Source organism: Furipterus horrens, unplaced genomic scaffold, assembly GCF_987537825.1.
Source record: "Furipterus horrens unplaced genomic scaffold, mFurHor1.1.pri manual_scaffold_2, whole genome shotgun sequence".
In the NCBI taxonomy this organism is placed as follows: Eukaryota; Metazoa; Chordata; class Mammalia; order Chiroptera; family Furipteridae; genus Furipterus; species Furipterus horrens.
This window is the reverse complement of record NW_028327172.1, coordinates 90036981-90051207: the sequence shown is the minus strand read 5'-3', so window position 1 is coordinate 90051207 and position 14227 is coordinate 90036981. Positions and strand designations below refer to the sequence as shown.

Sequence of the window (14227 nt, the reverse complement as noted above, 5' to 3'; positions counted from 1 at the left end):
TCACATTTTTCTCTAATAGGGCTTACTTCTGGGGAAAAACAAAACAAAACATGTGTACGAGGGCACAAATTGGAGGTAATGAAAGCTAATCCATCCACACCTGGCATGGGCTCTCCCCAAGGCACAGTGCTCCCATCCTATCTTTTCTCTTCCCCTACCAAGTTCACAGACCACACTTGTGACTGCAGCAGGATTGAAGGACCCTGCTTTAGTGTCAGTTACCCTGACCAACTGTTCACCCTTGCAAAGATGCACACACAGGCTGTCAGTTATCAACAAAACTTTATTCACTGGAAACTGGGCCAGAAGACCGCTCAGGGGACTGCATGCCCCTACTGTTTGGACCCTAGTGAAATGTGCATAGTCTACCCTCCCCAATGACAGGGAGGGTCAAACAGAAAGGGAATGCCTTTTTGTGTTGTGTGGTGAGTGAAAGAGATATGAATAGAAAAAGAAATCTGGTTCTCTCTCCTGGGGCTCCCAGTGGAGATGGGTTGTGAGGGTTCATGGTCCCAAAGCCAGATGCAGATACACCCCTCCCCCCAGGGATAAACTCCTGACCCCAACTGCTGGATCAGGTTGGGAGAGTACCTCATAAGATCATGACAGGCAAAAGTGGTAGCTCTATAGGGCACCTGAGAGATACTACCCCCAAAACCTACCAGGCACAAGAACTCTGGCTGAAAGCAAAGGTTCAAGATCATTCCAAGGCCCTTGAGTTACCAAAACACCCAGATGACACTGATGTGTTGTGACTGCAAAAGCTGAGGAGTCAGTGGGAAAGGGACAGGGAGATGACCTGCAAAACGCCAGCAGAAAAACCAGAAGCAGAGAGGAGCCCCAGAGACTGGCATTTGGGAGAGTCCTGGCAAGCTGGAGAGGTGTCCACAGCAGAGTCCTGGGGTCTGGCATAGTGACACACCATGCTCAGCATCACAGGGACCCACCCACAGAGTCAAGAGAAGCCGTTATCCTGCCCCTTCCCAGGTCACGGTCTTCCAGGGTATCCCATCTCAATGTCCTGGATGTATGGCTTAGAGGCTTGGGGCAGAAGCGGCTTCAATCCAAGATCCAGGACTCAGGTGTTAACACTGTCCTAGCACATCGGTCTGTGTGAAGTGTGGAGCTGGAGGAGTGGGCATGGAGGGAGGAAGTTTTCAGAGGTAGACATTGAGTGTCTGCAGAATGCCCTGGCGGCAGAGTGGACAGTTGCGGTGGTAGACTGGGTGGCGCATCAGAATTTCAGTGCAAGCCTGGCAGAGGCACAGGTGCCGACAGGGCAGAAGGAGCACTGTCTTGCTCTGGTCCTGGCAAATGACACACTTCTTCCGCTCCTCTTGCTCCTTCAACAACTTCCATGGGTCCTCCTCATTGAGCCTCTCCCTGCCCCAGGCAGCTGTCACTCTGGCCATTCTGACTTCCTCTTCTGTGTCTGATCTGGTCGCTGCTTCAGAAAGAGTGTCCTGTTGCCAGGTCAAGGCTGAGGGCACCCTCCTAGGGCCACCCTGGGGAGCCCCAGGTGCCCCTCCCCAGTTTGGCCAGCTTGCCAGCTGCAGGCTGCGGCTCCCGACTCGGCGCCAAGCCTCCAAGCCCAGTGCTAGGTTAGACAGCCGTACAACATCCTCTCGAAGCCGGTGGTAAGATGGCCAGGCATGGAGCTGACTGAGTGCCCAGGTGGCCAGCCTCATGGTAAGGTCCGGGTGCAACACAGTCACTGTTACTGCCAGCACAGAAGCCAGCAGCACCAGACCAGTGAGATTGACAAGCACAAAGCTGGCTAACAGGTGGGAAACTGAGGTCAAAAGCTCCAGTACTAGTTGGCAAGGGGTCCAGAGGAGGATGGCCATGGCCACAGCACTGCTGGAAATGTGAGCTACAAAGGTAGCCATAATGTCCGTCATTCTCCACAGTGGCCCCATCACTGCATCCCACAGGGCCAGCAATAAAGAGAAGAGGTTCTGAGTGCCAATGAGGCAGATGTTGACTAGGCTGTTTATCACGTAGGCCACCAGGCTCATGGCAATGGCACAGATGTCACAGGCCTGGCGCAGCAAAGCATGGCCACTGGAGACCAAATTGAGGACACCTCGGTGCAGTATATCCCGGCTCCTCAATGCCCCATGAGAGGCTAGGTGTCCCAGGAGCTTTAGGCTCTCCAGGCCAGAGCAGCAACTGTACAAGAGGGTACACAAGGCCTGAAAGCCCCCAAAAGTGAACCGGACCAAGGCTTCAATGAAGGCCAGCAGTGAAATCAGTACTCCGCGGCCCAAGTGCAGCAGACTAGTCAGTACAGTGTGTGGCAGGTTGTAGATGAAGGCTAGGAGCCAGGCTAGGGAAGCTAGGAGGGAGGACACCAGCAGGAAATTGAGGTCCAATACAAAGGTCAGCACGTCCAGCACCAGGCCCATACCATTCACCACCAGGTACACAGCCTCCATGATAGGGATACGGAGGTCAGTCAAAAGGAAGTCTGGCTCCCGGTTGAGGGGGGCTGGCAAGGTTGCCAAAAATTGGGGGATGGGGGTGGCCAGGGATTAATCTGAAAGGGAAGTTATAAGTCCAACTAAGGGAGACAATCAAGAATCTGAGAAAAGAGTGGGTTAAAAGTGAGTGGGTCTCAGTGGAGAGAACGGGGGCCAGGTGCTGGTCCGGGAGACTCGGTTATGAAAGCTGGTTGTTTGGGAGGGAAGAGGCCAAACATCTCTAAAGTGGAGGGCAGGCCTCAGCTTTGGAGACCTGGTGGTGGCGAACCACTGCCAGGAAACGAGTCAAAAGGAGAGGAGATCCGGGAACGGTTGGGATAGGGCCGGGGCCGGGTGGGGCGGCGCAGGCTGGGCACAGGCTCGCGGTCCAGCTACACAGGTGCCCCAGTCCCCTCCCGGCCCCTGTCCTCTGGGTTCGCGGCACTTTGCGCCCAAAGAGGGAGTGGGAAAGGGAATCAACCTCAGCAAACCCCAGGTGCGACCTCCACTCCGCTGCGCGCCGCCATCTTGTGTGTGAAGGGGTGGGGCCAGAGCCGTGACCAGAGGGAGGGACGACGAACTCCGGTCAATCAGCAGGGGCCAGCGGCAGGGAACGTCGAGCGGTTATTGGTCCGTTTGAAAGGCGCTCAACGAAGGGGCAGGGACAGATTGAAATCTCCGCCCCCCCTGAGGCGGTGATTGGTCAATTAAGACCCCATCCCAAATCTGTTATGAAACCTGGCGCTCTCTGCTAACACCAAAGAGCCTTGGCTGCTGTTGCTTCAATTTCCTGCGTGTAGAGAACCCTTCATCTCCACTCTGGCGTGGATTCCAGAAAGTGTCTGTCCCCCTTCACCCCTCCCTGAATCCTTCATTCCCTAAAGCGCCACTGATAAAAAGCTGAGGTATTGACAGGAGAAAAATTATGAGATGTTCTAAATTAAGAAGCTTTGAATCAGCCGTCTCCTAGTGACCACTAAATGTTGCCTGTAACCAATCAAAAGTAGTGAACGTTTGTGTTGTTTAGAGGGGAGAGAGGTTATGTTTGCTTTTTAATTTAGTTGTTTGTTTTTAGGGGGTATTGAGTTGTCTGAGTTCTTTATAAATTTTGCGTATTAACTCCTTATCAGATGTATCATTAGCAAATAGCTTCTCCGATTCAATAGTGTCTTTCCGTTTTGTAGATGGTTTATTTTGCTGTACAAAACCTTTTTAGTTTGATGTAGTCTTCATTTGTTTAGTTTTTCTTTTGTTTCCCTTGCCTGAGGTGATATGTCAGAAAAAAAAATTGCTAAGATAAATGTAAGTCTTTACTGCCTGTGTTTTCTTCTAGTTCTTTGGTTTCAAGTCATATATTTAAGTCTTCCATCTATTTTGAGTTTATTCTAGTCTGCAGTGTAAGAAGGTGGTCCAGTCTCATTTTTTGCATATATCTGTCCAATTTTTCCAACACCATTTATTGAAGAGACTGTCTTAACCCCATTGTATGTTCTTGCCTCCTTTGTGATGAATTAACCATATAGGCGAGGGTTTATTTCTGGGCTCTTTATTGTGTTCCATTGATCTACGTGTCTGTTTTTATGCCAGTACCATGATGTTTTGATTTAATTGATTATGATGTCAGATAGTGTGCTACCTAAAACTTGTTCTTCTTTGCTCAAGATTGTTCTTGCTAATCAGGATCTTTTGTGTTTCCATAAAATTTTTAACTATTTGTCTAGTTTTCTGAGAAATACTATTGGTATTTGATAGGAATTGCGTTGTCTATAGGTTGTTTTGGTTAGTATGGATATTTTAACAATGTTATTTCTTCCTATCCATAGGCATGGATTTGTTTGTATCTTTTATTTCCTTCTTTAATGTCTTATAATTTTGAGTACAGGCCTTTTACCTCCTTTGTTAAATTTATTTCTAGGTATTTTGTTTTATGCAATTGTAAATGGATTTAGTTTTTAGTTTCTCTCTCTAATAGAGATTATTGGTGTATAAAATACACATTATTGGTGTGTAAAATGCAACTGATTTATAAATATTTATTTTGTATCCTGCTACTTTACTGAATTCATCGATCACTTCTAGTAGGTTTTTGGTGGGATCTTTTGGGTACTTCTGAATAGACACTTCTCCAGAAAGAAGATACAGATGGCCTATAAACATATGAAAATATTCTCAACATCACTAATCATTAGAGAAATGAACATTAAAATCACAATAAAGTGTCACCTCACACCTGCTGAAAGGCTATCATCAATAAATCAACAAACAAGTATTGGTGAGGATGTGGAGAAATGTGAACCCTTGGGAATTCAGATTGGTGAAGCCTGTGGCAGTTCCTCAAAAAATTAAAAATGGAATTGCCTTATGACCCAGCAATTCCACTTCTGAGTATATATCTGAAGAAACCCAAAACACTATTAAAAAGAATATTGCAGCATTATTTACAATAGCCAAAACATGGAAGCAACCCAAATGCTCATCATCAGACTAGTGGGTTGCCCTGATTGGTGTGGCATCATCTTGCAAAGCAAAAGATCACTGGTTCAATTCTCGGTCAGGGCACATGCCTGGGTGGCAGATTTGGTCCCTGGTTGGGCACATATGAGAGGCAACAGCTGACCTCAGTGAGCTCTAGCCCTAGCACTACCAGAAGACAGCTTAGATTCATAGCTTGGCTTTGCTTGGGAATCTCCAAGCCCAGCACAAGTAGCAGCCATCTCAGATTGCTTTATAGCTCAGGTAGAGTGCCCTTGGAAAAACACAGTTGGAAGCTGACCTTGGCCTGTACCACCCAGGAAACCCCAGAGCCTGTGTACCCAATGAACAACTACAGACCATGCTGGAGCACTACCACCCTAACCCTGCACAGATGATCCTCCACAGATGGTGGAGGTTGGTCGTCAGTGCTCACTGTCAATACTTGAAGCTGACTGGCCTGGGTAAATCACTCCAGTTGACCTGCCAACAGTAATCAAGGCTCAACTATAAGAGAAGGGTGTACTCAGCCCAAACAAAGGGCACCCATCAAGGACCCAGCTTGGGTGATAGGGGAGGCTGTGCCACTGAACCCTACAAGACACATTAGGCCATGCTACCAAGACAGGGAGTCATAGCAGCTCTACCTAAGACATAGAAACAAACACAGGGAGGCTGCCAAAATGAGGACACAAAGAAACATGGTAGGAACAAAAAAGACATATCAGTCTTTTATGGTAATTGCTGCTGGTGTTGTTTTTATTGATCCGCTGTGCATTTTTCCCCAATTTTAAATCTTGGAGAATACACTCACCTGCCCTTCAAGATACTTGATCCCACCACTCTTAACATTTCCTCTTTAAAAATCTTACTAGCCCAGTGACAAGTTTTTAATCCATCTTTAGTTCTTAATCTGCCTTCCTGCAACACTTAACACCCTTGGTTCCTGGACATTACCCTCTCCTATAGTCTCTGTTTTAGTCATAACCCCTCTTCTCACTACATGATGATTTTTAAATGTGTCTTCAGTCTGAATCTCTCTTACAAAGTGCAGGTTTCAACTGCTTCCTGAACATGGACGGCTCTTAGATATCTCACTGGTGCTTCAAACTCAATGTGTCTAAAATAAAACTCAGCAAACTTGATGTGCCTGCACTGCGTGCAATTATCCAGCCAGTTTTGCATGCCAAGAAAGGCCTTCGTGGAGTTGGCAGGATCTTATAAGACAACATTTCCATTATTTTGGTACCAAGGCCTCCCCTTTGAATGATCTGAGGTGTTACTCAGCCAAAGCCACACTGTGAGCCACAACCTTTGATTCAACTGACAACCCAGATATGAGCAAGCAAGGTTTAAGTGTGGCCAAAATTCTTGTGTTAAATGAATTACTACATTAAGTTAGAAACATAATGGCTTAGAGTACCATCTGACCATGAGGCAAAGAAGTGCTGGGCTGGCACCCTTCAAGAAACCAAGGTGCTTCTGCTGAGAGGTTATAAACCACTACCCTTGAGGTGATCATGGAAACAGTGGTTCAGTTTTGATTCAAGCAGTACCTCTACAAACTAGATATATTCCTTTCTCTTCCACTGGTTTTCAGATAAAAGTTGCCAAAGTAGGGGTCATCATTTATTTGAAGGCCAGAGAAGGAAGACTAGAGAATGTTAATGGAAAGAACTGACACCAGCTGACTTTAGGGAGGAAGTTCAAGTTGTTTAGTAGTGTGAGTCCCAGTGATTGAGAAGAAAATAAACAAGATATTGAGAAAACTGAAAGCCTAGAGATGCAGAATTCTGTAATAGAAGATGTAATGGGCCCCAAGGGGCATGCTAGAGCAATAGTTGGTTTCTGCTGTTTCTGAAGGACCATGTTTTTCTGCTAGGTGAGAGATGCTAGCTGAAACTAGAAGGGTTTTTTTTTTTTTTTTTTAAGTACACTTTATTGATTATGCTATTACAGTTGTCCCAATATTTCCTCCTTAGCCCCCCTCTGCCTGGTACACCCTTCCCTCCAGCAACCTGTCCCCATTTAGTTCATGTCCACTGATTGTGCATATAAGTTCTTTAGCCTCTCCATTTCCTATATTATTCTCAACATCCCCCTGTCTATTTTGTTCCTACCAATTATGCTTCTTAATTCATGCACTGTTTTCCCATTTCTCCCCCTTCCCCCTCCCCACTGGTAACCCTCCAAAAGATCTCCATATCTATGATACTGTTCCTGTTCTGGTTGTTTACTTAGTTTTTTTTTTTGTTTGTTTGTTTTTTAAGATTCAGTTGTTGATATTTGTGAATTTGTTGCCTTTTTGATGCTCATGGTTTTGATTTTCTTCTTAAACAAGTCCCTTTAACATTTCCTGTAATAATGGCTTGGTGGTGATGAACTCCTTTAGCTTTACCTTGTTGGGGAAGCACTTTATCTGCCCTTCCATTCTAAATGATAGCTTTGCTGGATAGAGTAATCTTGGTTGTAGGTCCTTGATTTTCATCACTTTGAATACTTCTTGTCAGTCCCTTCTTGCCTACAAAGTTTCTTTTGAGAAATCAGCTGATAGTTTTATGGGAACTCCTTCATAGGTAAGTATCTGCTTTTCTCTTGTTGCTTTTAAGAATCTCTATCTTTAATCTTTGGCATTTTAATTATGATATGTCTTGTTGTGTTCCTTTTTGGCTCCAACTTGTTTGGAACTCTGTGCTTCCTGGACTTGTATGTCTATTTCCTTCACCAAATTAGGGAAGTTTTCTTTCGTTATTTTTTCAAGTAAGTTTTCAATTTCTTGTTCTTCCTCTTCTCCTTCTGGCATCCCTATGATTCAGATGTTGGCACGTTTGGAGATGTCCCAGAGGTTCCTAAGCCTATCCTCATTTTTTTTTGAATTATTGTTTCTTCTTTTTGTTCTGGTTGAGTGTTTATCTCTTCCTTATGTTCCAAATCATTGGTCTGAATCCCACTTCCTTCCCTTCTCTGTTGGTTTCCTGTGGATTATTTCTTATTTCACTTAGTGTAATTCATTTCTTTCTTTATATTTTGGCTGTACTCAAGGAGGTCTCTGAATATCCTGATAACCAGTGTTTAGAACTCTGCATCTAATAGGTTGGCTACCTCCATTTCACTTAGTTCTTTTTCTGGGTTTTTGTTCTGTTCTTTGATTTGGGCCATATTTCTTCATCTCCTCAATTTAGCAGCCTCCCTATGTTTGTTTATGTGTTATGTGGGGTGGAGTCTTAGGTAATTGCCCAGGTTAGGCATGCCGCTTCACCACTTTGTGGCTGTGTGATGAGAGCTCAAAGAGGAGATAATGCCATCACCTGGCTTTTGGTGGTTCACCCGGTGCTCGCCCCATTTCCAGTCACTTTGAAACTGGAAAAGCCAGAGTTTGTGTTGCCTGTCACCTACCAGACCTAATAAGCAGCAACAGAAATTGAATCTTTATGGGCGCTTTATTCAGATGGTCAACGATCTGAGAAGACAGTGGGTTTGTTCCCTAACAGACCATCTTAAATTCCATTATAAATGGGCCCTTTTTATAAGGAGAAAAAAAAGTGTAAGTAAGGGGTTTATAATTCAGAGAAAAAGTTAACTAGATAAAACCTGCCACATTCTTTCATCTGTGCCCTGGGGGCTAGTCTTTGTGTCCTGGGCAGTGGTCTCTCACCCTGGAGTACAATGGCTCAGATACCATCTTGATTGCTTGTAGTCCTCCTGGGGTACAAAGGTAGAACTGCTTATGGTCTCCTAGAGTAACAGTGAGTCATACCTTCAGTTCCTGAAACAATAGGTTTTTATATACGTTGATTACTAAGCTTATAAGCTGTTACCTGAAACTAAAATTTTCCAATATTTGAGTCCCCATCAACTTCACCCCCTTCCCATGTGCTACTGGCACCCTTCCACTGCTGTCCCAGCAGTGACTCCCAGAATGGGTGGGTTTGTGTACATTTTAAGACAGTGCTGGCCCTTTAAGTGGAAAAAAATCCAGCCCAACTTCCACTGGTTTTTACATCCAGAGGTAATGGGGATCTGTCTTCCAGTTGCTGAAACCCTGGGCTACGTGGTCTGGCCTGTAGCTGAGATTGCTTGCTCTTAAGGTATTGCTGGTATCTGATCTGCTGCCAGCTGCTGCCACCTCTCTACTTGTCTCCATGACTCCACCCCTCCTACTCATTTGGATGAATCCTTGGTCTTCTTTAAATCCTTGGTTGTCAGACTTCCATACAGCTTGATTTTCTTCTGGTTCTGGGTGTTATTAGTTTTGAGATCTGCTTGTAATATTTCTATGGTTACACAAGGAGGCCAAGAATGTCTACCTACACCTCCATCGTGACTGGAAGTCATCTAGAAGGGGTTTTTAGAGGTTGTGGTGGCTTGTGGATTAAGAGATTGAATAAAACCATGAAAGAATGTCTAATTTGGTAATATTGTTTGTAACATTGTGTGTACTATAATCCTCCCTCTCACTGCCCCATCAAGCATTTAGTAAAATCTGTATTACCTGCCATGGTTTTAGAGTTGGATTTTGTTTCCTTTTTCATTTAATTTTACTTTTCAGTTATGCAAATCATTTACAAGGTCCCAAAATCAAAACTATAAAACCTTTCATAGAAGGTTTCCTTTCATCCTGTCCCCTCCACTCTGTTTCCTCCCAGTACTACCCAACGGCCCAATAACATGTGGTTCCAGAAGTACTCAGAAATTGATTCAGTATTTTCAATATTGGCTGAAGGACAACAGCAATATTCATAGTTTTGAAATTTTGTATATATACACATGTAGGTCTATGAAACATATTGAATTGGTTTTAACCACTTTTGACTTAAGGAAAGGACTGAAAAAAGCAACTTACAATTTTATTCATTGATTTAAAAGATTGTTGAAGGCAAGTTCATGATAACAGGACTGAAATGGTTTGTAAAGATAAAGGTGAACAAGCCAGAAATTTGACCAAGAGTCCAGAAGCATTTTTTGTACCATGTACATATAATTGAGCTTGTTACTAGACCTGACCTCAATTGTGCTGATCATGATGGAATTCACTGAAACAATGAAAATATTTTATACAATATTTCTGGATCTGGCTCACGTTCCCTGTGACCCTTTTGCTCCAAGGCAGCCCTAGATGCTCAGTAGCAGCAGCTCAGGATCTTACAAAAGATGAAGAATTAGTGAAAGATTCAATAACTGAAGATGAAGATGATGAAGCAGGGGTGGGATAAGATGACCCACAAATTTGTCAGAAGACAAAGAGGAAGAAGATGTCTCTGGTGAACCTGAAACTTTACCAAGTGCAGATACAACTATCCTATTTGTGAAAGGAGAAGATTTTCCAGCAAATAACATTGTGAAATTCCTGGTAGGCTGTGGGGAACCACTCCTTGTGGTTTAGGGAATTATAGCCCCGGCCTGAGCATGACCTGCCACCAGCACTCCAGCTGTGCTTGTCTTTAAGTCTCAACAATGACTGCGTGGGAGACATACCCAAAAACCATTCAGAGGGTTTCCGTGGGGATTGAATTAAAAGGATATTATGCTTTAGAACTTGCTCTGCTTTCCTTTATCTTATAATTAAGTATAAACAATCTCTAGCAGGGAGTATTTGAAACCTTGTACCTAGTGCCAATGTGGGGTCAAAATGTTTAATAGACCCTGGCACAGACTATTTGTTGTACCTGCTGTACTGGAACTTGTAATCAGTTATTGTTAACTGTAACCTAGGTACCTGAAAGCTATTGATGATTTATGAATGTTGATCTTGTATCTCCCATGCGTATCCTTCTCAATAAAAAGCATGAGGGATGAAGGTCTAGCTGCTGTTCTCCATTAGAGAGGCAGTCACCTTCCTTCCCCCAGACATAAAGAATTGTCCTGGGTAATAATTTGCTCCACCATGATCACGAAGAATCTGCTGGACAGAGCAACTTCCAACCGAGCCTAGGGTGTGTGAGGCACCTCCGCCATAGTAGGCTTCACAAATAAGGGTACAGAAGATTTTGTTGTTGAATCCCTAGATGCCTCATTCTGTTATTCTGAGGACTACCAGCTTTATATCAAGAATTTCATAGCTCTTCCTCTGAACACTGTAGTGCTACCCCAGAGACCAGCAACTTTTGAGTACTCCTTCATTCCTGCAGAGCCCATGGGTAGACAATCCTTTGGCCCAGTCATCAATATGAACTACAAAGATTTGAACAGCAATGTATTTCAAGATACTGTCTTCAATCAAACAGTTACAATTACTGAAAGGGAGGATGGGTTAGATGGAGAAACTATCTTTATGTATATGTTCTTTGCTGGTCTTGGGTTCTTGGTTTTTGTTGGCCTTCATCAACTGCTGGAATCTAGAAAGTGCAAGAGACCCATACAGAAGGTGAGATGGGTGCATCAAGTCAGAATGATGTTGACATGAGTTGAAGTCCTCAGTAAACTTTGAATTAGATCAATAAGCTTCAACAAGAAGGTTGCTCAGGAAATGAACACAGAAGAGATCAATGGGATCTGATGAGTGAATGTCTTGACTTAACCTGCCCTAGTGTTTTTCACCCTGAAGAGAATTAGTGCAGAGAAACCATATCACTATAGAAGGCAACTACTATTAATACTTACATGTGGACTGAGCAATCAGTCTGTGGAAATAATATTGCTGAAAGTGCATTGCATTCATTTTTCTAAAGTAACGAATTTGTGTTTTTTAAGACATTAAAACCTATGTGTGTGCATGTGAGCAGCTGGTCTTACCAGAATCATTGTTAAACTACCTGAAGCATGCCTTTAGAATACTGAATATAAAGCTATTGTCTCTTTCTTGTTGACATTTTCTGGTAATTTCTCCCAAAAGTCAATACTTGCCCAAAATGATTATAAATGTCCTGCCTTGGACTATTCTAAAGAAAACAATTTGCTTCTTCCTTAGAATTCCAACTGATGACACAAATTAAGATTCGGTTCTTATTGTTGCTATTTTACAACTAGTATTCTAAAGACACAAGCAGGAGCAGCTGCTTTTTAGCAAGATAGTTGTTTTGATATTTTGCTGCTGTTTACTAAAATTTGCACCTTCAGAACACTTCCCAAATGAGTTCAAGGGATTTGGGGATCTCTAGTAACAAAATTGTGAAACATGAAAATTCTGCTGATTTTGATATATAAAATCAACCCCATCTCCTTTTTATCAAAAAGAAAGTGGTTTATTTGTGGAAACTGAGTTGTTCTGTTCGTTGTTGTTCTATTTCTTACCCAAGGAATAGCTTTGGAATGATTTTATACCTACTTAGGTTTTTTTTTTTTTTTAAGACATTTTGTCTTTCCTTAACAGAATAATTTTGCTTAAGAAAATTTGCCTTGGCTACAGGCTGAGCAAAAGGTCAATTTATAGGGACGGAAATGTATTCCAACTCATTCTGATCTGTAAAATAAAAATTAGTTAGGTAGTTTTTAAATAGTAACCAGTTGTTTTTTATCTAATCTTCTGGGGATTTTGGTTGTTGATAAAACCTTTTCTAAGTTAACCTGAAGAATTCCAAAATTTTAAACACTCAATATCTAAGAACAAAAATTAAATTGGAGTTCATAAAATCCTCTTAGAAAGTTAGTCTTGCCTTAGGTAGTAGATTAAGTATGGTATTATTGTCAAACTAGATAAAGGGTACAGAGAAGGAAAACTCTGATTCCAAAAAACCTCCGCTGCCTTGCGGCATACCTCTTCAGGGGAAAGGCTAAGGGAGTAAACCCCGACAGAAAATACGGAGCCGGAGTCCCTAAGGCGGTTTGACGTTGTAGTCAACACCGGCAACTCCTGCGGCGCACCTGAAGCCAAGCTGTATTGACTTCGTCTTTCCCTTGGACCCTTCAGCTGCGAAGAGAGGGGGGGTCTGCTGCATGGGCAACAGCAGACCCTCCATATCACCCTGCCCAGGCTCTGTAGCTTCAGCTTCACTGGAGAGGACACTCCAGCGTCATCGCAAGATGTCGATTCAACACGGGAGGAGACAGATACCGTGTCACTCCCGAGTCGGACTGCACAGCCATTCTCGGCGGTGCAGATAGACTCTTAAGAAGCTACACCATCGTCTCTCGAGACGGACGGCCGCCGCCGCCGCCGCCGCCGCCGACGAGATAAAGGGTAAAGTATAATGCTATGAACAAACAAGAGCATTTTTCCCTGTCTTTAAGCCATATTCTTCCACATATATTTCATAAAGAAATGATAGGTGAAATTTTAGTGGCTGTTTAATTCCTGATTGTCTTTATTATAATGAACAGACCACTCTTCATTATAATCCCACCTGCAACCATGCCCACACAAAAACAACAAAACAAAACACAGAAAATCTTTCCAAATTGTTTACGTATTTAAACATCTGAGCCAAAGTCAATGACAATAAAATAGAAGTCATTGTATAGTTATTAATCACATTGCAAGTTGGGGTAAAGGTGTCAAATTATGTATGTTGACATTGCTGAAGTAATACCTTTCTATACCTGTAATATAAAGTGTTTGAGTTTTAAATTGGGCTGTATGATCAGTAGGTTATTTTGAAAAAGCTCTATGAGCTCGAAGAAACTGCATGTTGTTTTGTTTGTTTGTTTGTTTAACATAATAAAGAAACCCCTCCTTCCCAAGGAATATATTCCTGGATATTTTTGTGAATGTCCAAATTTGTGAAACTATTACAACATAATGCAGTGAGGTGCAATTACAAAATTTAAATGACCTCTAGAGTTTTATTTAATACCTTATAGTACTGAGGCAATGGCAAAGCTGAGTTACAGGTGCCAGCCCTTCTGACTCCTAAGTAATTGGCCTTACATGCTAGCCCTTCCACTTCTGAGGTTCAAATTAGTGCCTCAGAAACTGTCATGTTTTATTTTTTTAGCATAGATTGAGAACACTTGAGAACTCAGATACCAGGGGTCTTCTCTATTATCAGTGTTTAGCCGAAACTAACTCTCTAATAAATGGATTCAATTCCACACATGGTTTGTTCAAGCACACTTAATAAGTAGCCTATTTTTTAAATGCAAATATTTGGATGAATGTTTTGCTTGTTTTGATATATTCATTTGCTACATCAACCATGGTTTCAGAATTTGCCTTTTGAACAACTTGGTTTCGGAATCGCTAAAATGAACTAAGAATCTTGTGTATTAATTCAGATGTATGAGAATATGTATTTATAGAGCATGGATCTTGCAAAAAATAATATTTCTGGATCTGCCCAAAGATGAAACATCTTTGAAAAACGCATTTGACCTCACAGCTGCTCTTGGCCACATGATGGAAATACTTGCTAATTGCT

At 42.8% G+C, this 14227-nt stretch overlaps 1 protein-coding gene and 1 pseudogene across 1 annotated transcript; one reads left to right on the top strand and one right to left on the bottom strand.

Moving 5' to 3' along the window:
• Window positions 1-265: 265 nt before the first annotated feature.
• RNF26 (ring finger protein 26) lies at window positions 266-2956 on the bottom strand. The gene has a single exon (XM_090267901.1). The coding sequence runs from the start codon at window positions 2436-2438 to the stop codon at window positions 1158-1160; it is 1281 nt and encodes a 426-aa protein (XP_090124027.1). The 5' UTR covers window positions 2439-2956; the 3' UTR covers window positions 266-1157.
• Window positions 2957-8600: 5644 nt separating this feature from the next.
• Window positions 8601-11437, top strand: LOC150019068 (translocon-associated protein subunit alpha-like; annotated as a pseudogene).
• Window positions 11438-14227: the final 2790 nt, after the last annotated feature.

Coding starts and splice junctions, on each gene's coding strand:
- RNF26 (XM_090267901.1), bottom strand. CDS start 2,438: ATGGAGGCTGTGTACCTGGTGGTGAATGGTATGGGCCTGGTGCTGGAC.